At 42.1% G+C, this 14,830-nt stretch overlaps 1 protein-coding gene across 1 annotated transcript in view; it reads right to left on the bottom strand.

Moving 5' to 3' along the window:
- tln2b (talin 2b) overlaps positions 1-13,911 on the bottom strand; it is a gene marked incomplete at its 5' end in the record, with an annotated part of 58,366 nt that extends 44,455 nt beyond the window's left edge. The window contains 10 exons of the mRNA XM_083894042.1: positions 15-116; positions 774-929; positions 3,050-3,154; positions 3,329-3,392; positions 3,651-3,778; positions 11,156-11,298; positions 11,723-11,878; positions 12,514-12,643; positions 12,829-12,926; positions 13,776-13,911. Coding sequence (XP_083750168.1) covers positions 15-116; positions 774-929; positions 3,050-3,154; positions 3,329-3,392; positions 3,651-3,778; positions 11,156-11,298; positions 11,723-11,878; positions 12,514-12,643; positions 12,829-12,926; positions 13,776-13,911 — 1,218 coding nt within the window. The remainder of the gene's footprint in view (positions 1-14; positions 117-773; positions 930-3,049; positions 3,155-3,328; positions 3,393-3,650; positions 3,779-11,155; positions 11,299-11,722; positions 11,879-12,513; positions 12,644-12,828; positions 12,927-13,775) is intronic.
- Positions 13,912-14,830: the final 919 nt, after the last annotated feature.

The raw sequence follows: 14,830 nt of genomic DNA, 5'->3' as shown, positions 1-14,830 counted from the left end.
CTCGCTATACTTGCCTTTTTGAGAATGATGTCGATGTATCCGGCGATAAGTTGCGATATCTGCTCTCCCTCTGTCGTCTGAACCGAGTAATAACTCTCCTGGTACTCTCCAAAATCCTAATGCAGTAAATATGCAGAAAATCAAAGTCACAGAGAGGTAACACGTGTGTGTTCTATTGATAAAACATTTTATACCTAACGGGAGCATTGCATTCTTCTTACAGAATGAGAGAAAAATGCTTTACTGGCAGATTCTCAGCAAACTTGGCAGCGTTTGAATTATTTCCACCACTAACAAAAAAAATAAAACATATTTCTCCAAAGAGCTGATTAAAAATGAGAAGTAGTCAAAGCCTTAAGACTATTTTAGCATCACTAGCATAATCAGCCATCTTTAAATGAGGTACTTCTCACCAGTTCTGGATGAAAACAGACAGCAGTGTGGTTGCCAACAGCTGGTAAGGAATATTGAAAAAGCTTTCAGATAAATAATACATCCAAGTTCTGCTATTTCTTCCCCAAGCATCTATTGTTAACTTGGATGCAATAGCTGGCTAGGATGCTCAAAACATTCAACACTGGAGGTCTGGATTGGGGGGGTGGGGGGGGGGGGTCTCCAGAATTTTTTTAGGATGCTGTTTATTTCGGAAAATGAAACTTGTTGGAAAGGCTGAGTGTGTGACGCAGAGATATCGCTCTGAGCGCCGAATGCTGGATTAGGAGTTTCTATATTATTTGACTTTCTGGTCCCGAAGGGCCTGATGCAAACAGTACCAGGGTGAAGCTCTTGGGGGAGGCAGCCCATCTCTTGACGGTTGTCAGAGGCCACTCCTGCACCACATCCTTCGTCTTCTCTTCCACTCGCATCACTGACTCTTTGGTTATCCCCAGCAGCCGCGGGACAAGCTTGTTTTTACCCTTCATCTTTTCCTGTCAGATAGGAGGAAAAAAAAAAAAAAAAAACATCAGGCAGCGTTTATGTCGGCGCCGCACACCCACAAGGATGATTCATTTCAGGTGCTAAAAAAAAAAAAATCACGGTGTCTTTTTTTTTTTTGCTGGCGCTATTGTTAATAAACAATACTGTGTCTGTGACTTAAAGCCCTTACATGGAGGAAGAAGGGCAGCTGTGAAGTGACCCAGCAGAGTTCAGCATTGTTTAACGGCTGCTTTATTGAGCAGAGACTCCGCAGGCTTCACCGTGCAGAGCACCGTCGTGGTGTTTTCCACCCGCTCTCTGCCTGACCAACACCGGCGCCCCTGCAACACTCTGCCCACTGGAAATCTATTACAGCTCACTTTAGAGACCAAGCCCACACTTGGCTCTCTTTCAAGGGTGCAGAGGACAATAGAGAAATTAGTGGGTTATAGAGATGGGGGGGGGGGGGGAGTTTAAAATATATACACCTTATATCTACGGGCTTTTGTTGTTTTATCGCTGGGTTAAAATAGAAAGCGACGAGAATAGAGCTAAGGCCGATGAGTGGATGGAGTTCTAGGTTGAGGGCTGTCAAACACAAGGATAGATAACATTCATCCGAGTGTTTGCGATATCTAAACGCACTGTTTATTTTAAACTTCCATTGTTTTCTGCTACGTCACGATAATTGTCGAGGCAGAATTCAAGCAGGAAGTTTGATTTTCTTATCTGAAGTGGCGCATCTGAGGTACGGCACAATTTTAAATGATCCTCCTTGATTACTGTTTGTGTACACTCCCATCGGTATTTTTCGAGTCGGTGACGTTTGCAGCAACAGAAGAGCTTGGCAACCTCAAATCGGCAGTGATTACAGGCTGTCAGATGAGAAATAATAAAGGCTCAGATGTGCTCGAGCACAGAGCCAGGTCTGTGTATTTTTTGCCTCTGTTGAGTGCGGCTGGAGTGAATTATTTAACAGAGTCTTGAAACGTCCATCAGTAAATCTCCTCATCGAAAAGCAAAAAAAAAAAAAAGAAGCGTTCATACGTGTGGACGCACATGCGCTCTAACACGCTAGAAACGTCAAGTCAAACATTGAATTTATCATCCATTAAAACAACCCGAACCATCTTTCCTCCAAGTTTCCAACCCGGCCGCTTGTCACAGAGCGTTTTAATTCCTGTGGGTGCGACTTCTTCTCACTCGCGTGCAGCACTTCCATAATTCTACTTTTGTTTTTGCCAAACCAGAACAGAATTGTCACAAGAGTTTTTTACAGCACTGACTGAGAGCAACGTGTAAAAGCTTCCACTCGGAACTGATTTCATCCGTCATGCCGATTCGCGTCGTGATTATTGGGACCACAATTTCTTTTCATAGCGTTGGCCATGATTTGAGCCTCTTGGATTTGAGGTTTGTTTTTCCGTTCGATTATCTGATCTCATCGGATTTCATTTCACCTCAAACAAGGAGGGTTATGCTTTTGGCAGCTTGACTCATTGTGTAAAGGCCACATTTGGACAACATTTTTCTGGAGATGAAACCATAACAAAGGAATGATTAGATCTCGGTGGTGATCCGGATCCGGATTTTTTTTTTTTTGCACAACAAAATGTTGACCTTGCAAAACAGGGGAGTTTACCGTCACAGTGGGAAACGGAGCGGTCTTGGGGGGGAGGGGGGGTTCACTTATTCTGAGTGCTTCCTCTAATTTTGTTATGTTTCTCCGTTTCAAAATCTGTCATGCAATGCACTCTGTGGGTGCATTACATTACCATAACTAATCAAAATGAAGGCCGGGGTGACCCAATAGCTACATGATTAGGACACGTGGGTGCATAAACCTTTGGTTAAACTCCATGTCTTTTTTCCCCTAATCTCTCATCCTGTTTTCTATGTTTACACAACTGCATTTATCAAAAATAAAGACAGAAAATGCAAAATGTACCTCTAAGATGATGGCCCATACGATGACAAAAAAAAAGCATGATTAAAATGCATTATCCTTTAGAGAAAAGAATAAACACTTTTTGGAAATGCGAGCATAACTGTCTGTGCCACTGAAGCAGATGAAATTGAAATTGAACACATTTTTCTTCATTTTACTCGTTCACAAAATTTGAGTTCTTACCTTCACCAGGAAGAAGGACACGCCGTATGTCTGCAGGGACCGGGCCAGCTTCACATATTTCACTTTCGCCTCAATCTCGGTCATCTCTCCACAGTTTTTATGTTCCTGCAGAGACGGCAGCTGTTACTATCTTAATGTCACATCTACATGTGTTGTATTCTGTCAATCTGTGTTTCTGCAGAGAACAAATTACTATAATCATTATGAGCTGTCCGGGATGTCAAAAACACTTTTTTTTTTTTTTACATGCAACATTCAAGTGATATACTACACACATACTTGGAATATTTTCTTCTCGGACCCTCTCTGCTTGATGTACTCTTTAGGTAGGAACTCCTTCAGGCTGTGGAGATAAATTACATTTTTACATGGTTTTCAGCTACAGGCATTTCCTTTTCTATTAACATGCCTTTACATATGAGGTCATTCTTGTCCTAGTGCTGACATATATGAAAACGGTTGTAACAGCTGACATCACCCCTGAGCTTTCAACTGTGGGAAATCCCAGAAACAACCATCTGTACCGATGACAATGTACACGTTCAGAGTAAGTGTGAATGTTGCATGAATGTAGGAGAGAAAAAAAAAAAAGGCAGCTTACTCTAGGAATCCGGGCTTGTGCTTGTGCTCCACGTGAGGACCGAACTGGATCTGAGCCTGGATCCCTGCGAACTCGCAAGCTTTATCAAAGGAGACGGGATGGGATCCATTCAATATATCATCCCTAGCCTGAAGGAGACATGAGGGGGGGGCGGGGAGGTAAAGGAGAGAGGATAAAACACACTTACAGGAAGACGTTGGAACAACAAAGTCCAGAGATTTATCCAAAAGTCACCCAATAGATCTCTGTAATGAGCACTTATTGGCCCTCTTTTATCTTTAACGTGTTGCTGCTGAAACCCTTTGAACCCACTGTTCTTTTGAGCTTATTCTCAGCCTCTGAAGCCTCTCCTCTTGGTCGTGTTACGCATCTCAGTGACGTCAACTCTCCGGACCATGATTTATATAAGGATAAGGGGTAACGCTTTCTTTTACAGTCCCCTAATTACCTGGTATTTAGCTGGTAAATTCATGGTAACACTAAAGTGTTGCTAGGTAATTACCAAGGGTAATAAGATAAGTAAATACAGTGAAACAGTTGCCAAAATACTGGGTAATGCACGGTAATGTACTCGGTAAGTAAAGTAAAACTGTACTGTAAAAGAAAGCCAAGCTTGTTTCCATGTAATTACACACATTTTTAGGGTTAGGTTTGTTAGATTACCCCTTGGGTAAATAGCTAGTAATTAGGTACCTGCTTATTACCAGTTTATAACCCAATAATACACTTACATTTACCATAGTTTTGCCATAGTTTAGCTGTACATACCTTCTTATTAACAGCAGTAATAACACGCTATAATTAACTATATAGTTACCAGGTAAATGCCCAGTATTTTGGCAACAGTTTCACTGTATTTACTTTCTTATTACCATTGGTAATTACCGAGTAACACTTTGGTGTTACCATGAATTTACCAGGTAAATACCTGGTAATTAGGGGACTGTAAAAGAAAGCGTTACCGGATAAGGTATTCAAAACCATCATGAAAATCATTTTCAGCTACTGGATTTATCAAAGCTTGATCAGGCGTACGCCAGGATTTGGTGGCAAACGCAAAAAACTGGATTTTTGCACCTGAATTTTCACCAGTTTCAACTAACATTTGATAAATGAGGGCCAGTGTGTGCTTTGAATGCACTGTGGCTTCAGAGAAGTGGCTAGTCGGTGTCCAGAGCTAGGATCTCATCATCATAGACAGACGTAGATCTTTCACACACATAATAAGATGTTTGTTTGTGACGATAAAATACTTTCTGCAATTTGTCATCACAGCCCATTATGTGTTGAGGAAAAAGACGATACAGAAATGCATCACACTATCCCATTTGCATTAGATTGGCAATCAATATGTCGGGAGGAAATCTAATCACTAAATGTTGTTTTTCTTCTACCGAGAAGAAAAAAAATGCCTGTTGCTGTGCTGCGATGACATCACTTCACTGCATGTTTGAGCCAGACTGTCTATTATAATATGTCTATATAATCCTCTCAATTTAGGTAGATGGAAAGCGAGAGGGCCTTGTTGACATTATTTCCAATGGTTTGTCAGTATGTGTTGTTTTTCTCCAGGGGGCAGTCAGCTCCGCCTATCGCTCCCTCTCACTCCGTCTCTCGTGCGCCGCTGCAAAATTAATGACTCCAAAAGCTGAGAGGTCTCGCTGACAGAAAGCTTCCATCAGTGCTTTTAGCATTAGCATATCAGCGCACACAGCATGGACCCGACTCCTTACAACCCATTACATCAATGAAAAAAACTAAGCAGGAGCTTACTGCTGTAATGAGGACAACAATCTCCTGCACTCACAATCAAGTCCTTTCCCCCAGTATAATTCACAGAGGAGTATATATATACGCTCTTAGTGAACACGAGAACACTCCAAAATCTAGCCCTCACACATTCCCCTCACTCTGGTGCACAATGGTATAGCTCTGCATCATTTTAAAGCAGGGGTGTCAAATTCAAACGACCTCGGGGGCCAATGAGTGTCCGGTCTGGTCATGAGGGGGCCAATGAGGTCATAACGACATGGGAAAATCATATCACAATATTCCATCACAATAATAATCACAATAACGATATTCATGATGATATTTCACAGAATTGCAAAGTAAAAGTGTTTGTTATGACATGGAACGATATATACAGGCTACAATAAAAAACAAACAAACATATTTATGATGAAAACTGAAATTAAAATGTAATAATAACATGTTATTATATGTTACATACATTTAAAAGTGTGATTCATATAATCTTATATGAAAATATTGCAACAACAACAACAATTATTATATTCTGTCTATAATCCAGCTACAGGTGGAGGAGGTCGTGGGTCAGTTCTCATTATAATTTGATATTAAGGGAACGGGCCACATTAAATCGACTTTTAAAGGATTCAAGGAATAATGGATATTTGTTTTTTTAATCAGCGGGTGGTGGATGCAGATTGGTTACTGGGTGTGATTAATTAAGCAGTGGAACCGTTGTTATTAAGATACTAAATTGTGGTTGTAGAGGCCGCTTTATGAGTGTAGATTACAAACAAGATACAAACAAGATACACAGAAAATTACAAACACAACTACCATGCATGTGAATATCATCATCTTATTATCTTCACGATTCATCGTTTACATGTGCACTCTGTGCGTTAATAATAGTGGGATTCGGGAAGTTTGCTAAATGGGTTTGCACACATAATGGTTTCATGGAGGGTTTTAGAAAACAAAAGTGCAAACTAGAACTCACCAAAAAGGTCCTCCTTTATCAGGAGGATTGGCTATTAGTAATAAAACCCTCATAGAAAATGGTTCTGCAGATAACTTTGCCATAAAAGGCTTTAATCTGTGTTGAGGCTGGTATTGAAACGTGGAGCAGTTTAACAGACGGTGTTGTCAAGTGTGTATCACCAGAACTCAGTGATGAGTGTCAGGTCATGATGGACATGCTGCGAGAACATGATTGGGAGTTACAGGTCAGCTGACCATCACAGATCTGTGGGTGAGTCAGCCGTTGTGACGCGTGAATGAAACAGCCGAAACATGGGGCTCATGTGGGCCATTCTTCATTTTCATACAGCTATTATGAGTCTTGTTCATTGATAACCATAAAGGATAACATTACGACACTGAATTGATCGATGGGGAGTCATTTCACAATATTGCATAATATGAATATGTACATTTTCAGGTATTCTACAGTTAGTGAACTGGTGACATGTCCAGGGTCTACCCCACCTTTTGCACTATGTCAGCCTCATGACCCCTCGTGTGGAGGATAAAGTGGTAGAAAATTGATGAATGAATGAATTAAAGTAAAACAAAACTTAAGGGACAGGAAATGACATCAGTCACAGAGGCTACTGGGAGCTAACAGCAGTTAGCATTTGGAAAAGTGATCATTTGCAGGCTCTAGCAGGCACATTGCCGTCATAACATGTATCCAGTGGACAGATAAATCCTCTGAGGCTGGAAGTTTGTGTAGGACTCTGTGCTGCACTGTGGAGCCAAGAATAGAACTTTTCACGGACTTCTGGTTTTTCGGATGCCGTTGCCCTCGCCAGCACTATCCCGTGTTTTACGGACAAAGCGGAGCTCCACGAGACAACAATTCCAGGAATTTAGCGCATTGTGACGTCCCAAGGAGCGAGGAAGTCAACATCGCGTATTTTATTAGGACCACATATAAGGATTTAAATGATTAAAAAAGTTGATTTTGCATAATATGTCTCCTTTAAGTAGCCATGTGTTTCCTCTGTGACGAGCAGATGATCACCACACCCTAACTAGGAATCGATGCACAGCGATCAAACAACCCTAATTCAAATACAAAGTTTATGGTTTTAAGACCCACAATACTGTGATTTGAAGCATGTAGTGGCTTCTTCGAAACTTCAATTTGGATAATTTAGAAAAATGAAAATCCCTAATTTGTGCTGGCCTTGTTGCTCCTTTTGCCATGGCAGGTCACAAATACGGTTAATATGTAAATATTTGGTGAAGTGCATAACTTGAGTTGTGTGTAATAGGAATCTATCTACAACACTGAGGTCAACAAGTCCACCATGACTGGAAATGAACGCAAGTCATAAAAAAAATTATAATACTGAGGATACAGTAAATCAACTGAATTCACATTGTTTTAGAAGGACAGTTGCCAATATATGAGTAAGGGATTATGTAAATTACTATTATGTAAATGTTTCATGGCTTGGATAATAATACAGTGTTATTCTGAGCAATAAATTGCAAATGTAATATGAATTTGCCGCCACTGCGATTGCTCATTCACCTAAAGTTAACTAAACTGGCTTTGGTCCATGTCTCACTCCATTTATCCGTGCTGTTCTTATTCCGACAAAACAAATACGCCTCAAAAGCAAAGAATAACAGCGTTGAACCCAACTTTACACTTTGAAGGAAAAGATGGCAGCACTAAAGATTCACTTGTACGGATATGTATTATTTACAACACTTCATTTGTTCATAATTTGGACTATCCCATCACACGGTGCAAACCCAGATCATTGTACAAATGACAGAGAGGGAGTGGCTGAGTAGTAAAGGAGATTAGTCTGTTACTGGCAAAGCTTCCATTATGGATGTGGATGTGAGTGGGTGGGATGAAATCATGGAAGCTTCACATCACTAATAAAAAACAAGCTTGTTTTAAACATCGCTGATTTGCAGGGATGTCACAAAAATGCCACCACCACCATCTGGTGAATCTGAATTCAATTACCGAATTCTGCTGAGGTTCTCACAATTACAGGGTGATTGTGAGCGATACAGGATATTAAAGAAGAACATGTGCATGAATGTGGAAAAGAAACCATGGGGTAATGCTACTCTCTGCTCTGGCCTTTTAAAACAATAACAAATTAGAGCCACAGCCGCATGCTAAGAGTCTCTGTGATCATCCTGTGTGACAGTCTGTATGTGTGTGAGACGGAGGAGGGATGGACAAACGGAGCAAAAGGAGGCGGGGCAGGGGGGGTGGGGATGTTGTTGTGAGAGGAAATATGAGTGTGTGGGTGTGTGTGTGTGTGTGTGTGTTGAGGGGAGAGCATGATATGATGTGTGCACTGTGCAGTAATCTGTGCCAGGGTAAGAGGGTGGAGATGTGTGCAATTATGTCAGAATGTGTAGGAGATGGAGCAGTTGTGGAGACAGGCAAAATGGAAGGGAAGGAAACAGGGGGGTAAGGAAGAGAGAGAGAGAGAGAGAGGGGGGGGAAAAACAGGGACAGACAGAGAGATGGGCGGAGAGCAGCCGGAGCAGACGGGGAGGGCGGATGACTCCATGTCTCTGATGAACACGTTCAGCAGGCAGCAAGGACTGAGACGATGGAGGGACTACTAAAAAATACTCTGAGCACAGTTTTCTTCGGGCGCACATCTATATGCAAGTCATTTGTACTAAGATATTCAGTTTCTCAGACTCTCTGTCTGTCTCACAGCGTCCATCCGTGTTGGGGAGTCTCGCACACTTATGTCTGAGTCCAGGTGTCAGTGGGGAGCTGTCCTCCCCCGGATGAAGGGGCTGATGTGAGCAGAGTCGTGTGTGCACACTCCGACTAGTCCCCGCCCGCCCTCCCTACACTCAGGGAAACTTCCCTGTTACCCAGTTATAACCTTAACACACATGCAACAACAGATATAGCAAATAAGAAGAAGATGAAACTCCACAATGCCAAACTCTTTCCAGTAGATCATTATTACATGTACTGTGTGTATGCCGCACATGAGACAAATCCACATCTGACAGTATGGATAACATGACGCAATGCCTCATAAAACTCTTAAGGCCTTGAAAACAAATCCATCCAATCCCACATGAAACAGTCAATGTTTACTTGACGTTAGAATAAACTGAATTCGGACTCAAACTGGACTTTAAAAATACATATAAACATGTCAGACTAGCACACCCAGATGATACAATTCAGTTGGACTCAAGCTGGCCTGGGCTCTCTGTGCTTTTATTTGGACTGATGAGAAGACTGAGTTAATGCTATGCCAGCTCAAATAATTTAATATTTTAAAGTTCATGGATAGTCGGAAGTTTTGGAATGGTGTTCAACGTGCTAACAACTGGCTGCCAGCTAAACTGAAAATCCCCTAATACTAACATGCTGAAGTGGGCATATTGCCACAGGTCAAAAGCACAGTTTAACCCCAGGTTTAAATGAGTTTTTGTCCATGAAAATGATGGCATATAAGACTATTTAATTTATGATCTTTCACGATGTATGTGTAACAGAAAATGGGAAAAAAAAGTATCTGTTTCAAAGTCTGAGAACGATATCTAAGTTTTAACTTCTTGTACTCATAGTCATAAATTGGCGGAAGAAAAAACTGAAAAATGTTTGGGGAAAAAAATAGGGCTCCAACTCTGCTTCTTTTTAATCTTTTTGAGTATGTGCAATGTAAAATTGAGCAAATAAAATATTTGACATATTTGATCGACAACACTTTTAGTTCATTATTTGTTAGGCCATAGATCTCAGGGCATTGAGGTTATGCTGCATTCCAATGCACATAAAATGGTGTCCTCAAACTTACTGCTGTGACTCACAGAAAGTTATTTCAGGTTGCATGCATTCAAAGCAATTCTAAACGTGGGGCACAAAATGGAATAAAAGCAGCAGCGCTGACATGGTAAAGATTTCCTGCTTTCAACTGAAAGCCAAAAAGAGTCGTGTGATGTTGGGAAGCGTATAGGACTACTAAAGTTTTACTTAAAAGGGGGGTGGGGGTAGTTTATGAAGTGTTTATGAAGTGTTATCACCTGACTGCATTTCCAGAGTTTAAGCTTCTTTAATGTCATTGATTCGCCTAGTGGTGACCAGCTGGCAAAGTGTTTACTAGATATAGAGGCAGATAACTTTCTGAGAAGACAGAAATGGAACTAATAGGACAGTGAGCATTAAACTTTACACAAACAGGACTCCAAATGTGTGCCGATATCACTCTAGGTGTGTTGTACAACAACTTTAAGGTGATGATATATCAGTATTTTCAGTATTATCAAATCAAATGTATTTGTACTGTTTAGCCCCAAATTCACAAGCCACTGTTTGCCTGAATGAGCTTTATAATCCTTAGAGTCTCATTTAGGGAACAACTCCTTACCAGACAAAATGCATCTTGAAATATATTCACCAATTAAGTTTTTATATTTAAGGATTAACATTGTTGTGATGCTGTTTCGGCTAAATAAGAAGGAACAGAACCAACGAGTCAGAACGAGTCTTTCTGTACCACATCTGAGCCAATTTCATTTCACTCTGTCCAGATGGAGCCAAAAGTAAATAGAACATAAAATGCAATTATTTAATTTAATTACTCTCCAGTTTCAACTGGAGTTACATGTTCCGTCTCCTCTGACAAACCTGAAACCACAGTGTAAAGTCACATTTTTCAGGCTTAGGGAAAACGTTTCTCCACTGTGTTTGCAATGCCAGCTTCAATGTGTGTGTGTGTGTGTGTAGCAAAGTTCACCTGAACATAGAGCAGGTTGAGCTGAACAGGGTCCCGCGAGTCCACGTTCTGGTCCGAGTAGAAGAACTTGCGCCGGAGCAGCAGAGTCTCGCTCTCCTCCACTCCTTGCTCCCTGAACGTCCTGCTGTGGTCCAGCCAGTTCACTGCTCGATCGACAACACACAGTTAGCGCAGGCGTTACAGGAAGGTAAACGATGATTCAAAACAGGAGGGATGAAAACACATCAGACGGAGGTGACACATCAACGGAGAGAGACAATTAATCACAGAGAAGTGAATATCTTGAGTCTTTTTTTTCTGCTGAGAGGAGACTTCGTTTTCAATCAAGGGTAAAAGGGTGATTTATATATTCACGAGTTTCAAAATGTAATTGGTGTCCTCTGGGCAAATGATAACAGTGGCCATTTCATTTAACTTACTAAACTTCAGCTTCTTTTGATACGTTCATACAATAAATGAGACTCGAGTGGTGCGGCACACGTCCACATGACGGCACCGAGTCAGATTTATTACCGCGAGAGAACGAAACGGGCATTAAGTCATCGGGATATCAATAATGACACTCACAGTCATCGTCTGTGTGGAGTTTGGCTTTGAGCTTTTCCATTTTCCTCTCATCGCGGAGCAGCAGCGTTCTGTCTTTCTTCAGTGTGCCCATTCCTTCCTCCTTCTTCTCCTCCGTCACCTCTTGAATGAGGGAGTACTCTTCGTAGTTGGTGATTCCTGCGAAAGGACACGTTAAAGACGGGGCGGACACAGGTGGACGAGCGGCTGCCTCGGACCGGCGCAATTGTTGCAATCACAGAAAACGAAGCAATTCTCTCAAAACTCCATCTCTCGGTTATAAAAACGTGTGGAGTGTGGAGGAAAGCTCGCATGAGCCAGAAAATCAAAATGCGAAGGCAAGCAGAAAGATTTTCCCCGAAAACAAACATTTTCCAATAAAGCTATCTGCCAGGCACACATCGCTCTCCTTACTTAAACAAATGGGCTTGATAGCAGACCATCATAATTGCAATATACAGCTTGGGGGAAAACCTTCAGTGTCAGACAACTCTGCCTTGGGAGAATCACTTAAACATTCAGAAACAAGCTCAATGGACGTAATAAATCATGTCCATTGTACCTGATAAATGTGAATCGGACTTGCTTGATAAAGTCCTAAGGGACGTTCAAAACGGGTTGAGAAATGGTAAATGAATATAGCACATAACAACACAGTAACATAATGCTGCTCAGTGTAAATTCAAGTGGTACGCTTCAGACTAAAAATAACACAGAGAATGAATAATTCAAGCCACAGACGACAGCTTTTTTTCGAGATTCATATTAGCAGCGGCCTCGGAGCCGTCATTTACCTATTCTGCTGCAAATGGTGACAAGCAGCTCCCCGACTGTTTTGGAGTCGTCCACCATGATGGTTTTAATGGCTCCGTCCAGCATTTTGATCTTTTGCGGCCGCTGTTTCTTTTTGTATTCCAAGACGTCCTGAGGAGAAACAGAACAGACAACCTCTGTGTGATCATTCTTACACGGTAAACTGCAATCGGTCACAGCAGGCAAGGGGAGGAGGGAACATAACTCATGTCTCTCTGGAGTAAACATAAATCATATTATCAGGTGATAGGTGACACCGTTGGTTCTGCGCCGCAGACTATACGACTTAATCTTACGCCATTTCGCAGCATGTAGTAATCCAGGGTTCTTCCCGACTCCAGCCAGATTCCTTTCCTGGGATCATCGTCAGACAGGAAGAGGCCGTAGTCTGAGGCTGGAACACAGAGTGAAACAGGATGTAAATGCTTATACATTACATATCTATCTATAAAGCAAGTTGGGGAATATCTCGCTGACCATTAGTCCTAAGACTTTGGATATGGGTTGAGCATGGCCCGATGGTGTGCACCCTTGATTTTCCCGTTTTTTGGAGTAATTTCAATTTTTTCGCTGATTTATCACGCTACACCAGGCAGGCAGCGGCTCATCAGCAGCAGCTGCGCTGTCTGGGGCAGGTGGGAGTGAAGCGGCCGTTGGTGTCCATTCACCAATACGCGAGCACATAATTTATTTAGCATTACCATGCTACTATTTGGGCCCACGATTGGTGTAGTGGTTAGCGCTCTTGCCTTTGCAGCGAGAAGACCCGTTTCGGTTTTCAAGCCCCGTTTGGAACGACTTCGGAAAACAAGGGCCTTTCTGCAAGGAGTTTGCATGTTCTCCCCATGTGTGCGTGGGTTTTCTCCGGGTTCTCCAGCTTCCTCCCACAGTCCAAAAACATGCGATATGGGGATTAGGTGAATCGGTCACTATAAATTGACCGTAGGTGTGAGAGTGTGAGTGAATGGTTGTTTGTCTCTATAGCACCCCCCGCGACCCTCTAGTGGAGGATTAAGCGGTAGATGATGGATGCTACTATTTTGCGGCTAACTTGGTGAACCCGTTTCCAATGGGAAGCTAGCGAGGCTACGATAAGCATTAGCGTAGCTAGCTGTTTTGTGACCGCCAGCCACGCTGGAATCTCTTTACAAGGCGTATTTGATTTGCAGCGTGCACATACTTCTTATATATATATATAAAGTATAACTGCACTAGTTATATAAAGGATAGATTATGTACAAACCTTGTCCTGTCTGCGCCTCTGGGACTCTCTCTCTGATGATTCGGCATGCATCGTACACAGGCGTGCACGGCTCGAACTGCATCGTCTTCACCACGTTGCACTGGCGGACACAGATCTTCAGTGACAAGGCCACCATCTTGACGACTTGTATCACGGCCTCGAGGACCAACACACCTGGAAAACAGCCAAGTACGAACATTAGAGGACGGTACAGAGTGTTCGGAAAAGTCACACTGCTAGTTAACACCCCCAAATTATGGCTGCCATTATTAAAATTACCTCTCGTAAAAACAATCGTACTTAAAGGTGTGAGGAGGAAGTGTGAGGAGGAAGCCTCCCACCAAAAGACACAGAACAAATCGTCACAATTATCTCCGTGTGGATATTTTCATCTCTGTAACTAAATTTACTGTACAATATAAGCTGCAGCTCCTCACTCTCTCGCCTCCTGCTCTGATATTAAAGGGTGTTACACGTGCGGCGAGTATCTGCCCGATTGAAGCATGTGTAGAATTAGCTGAACCAAGGCAAACTACATCACCTTACAGCAGAAAAGCGAGGGAACATTTTTTGCAAATCTCTTCAAAATAACAAGAGCCAAGTCAAAGGAAAGAGGAAAAAAAAAAAGAGAAGACATTCCACTGCTGCATCATTATTCTTTCTTCTCCCAACTTTCCCTTTCCACCACGACTTCACAGTGAGACAAATCAGTGGGTGTTTTATCACAAACTGCAATTAGAGTGAATCTGTTTAGAGGAGACAGAGACGTGACACTGCAGACTGTCCTCTTCCGTGACCTTGGCTTTATCAGGGAGAGGGATCGAGATGATGAACGGGGTCGTCCATATCAGGAAGGTCTCCTTCCCCCTTTTATAGAACAACAACCACTGAGGTTTTGCCAGTTTTTTTTGCGTGAACATGAATAAAAAACATCCAAAGAAGAACCACCCTCACAGATTCACGTTCCTACGGCGGCGTGGGGGCGTTGTTTCGCGGCAGACATTTTGACAGGTCGTAAAAAGGAAACGCACAGGTGTAAATAATACATTTGTAAA

This window comes from Microchirus variegatus (genome assembly GCF_963457635.1).
Source record: "Microchirus variegatus genome assembly, chromosome: 8".
NCBI classification, from domain to species: Eukaryota; Metazoa; Chordata; class Actinopteri; order Pleuronectiformes; family Soleidae; genus Microchirus; species Microchirus variegatus.
Note: the sequence above shows the minus strand (reverse complement) of the source record. Positions and strands in the feature narration are given on the sequence as shown.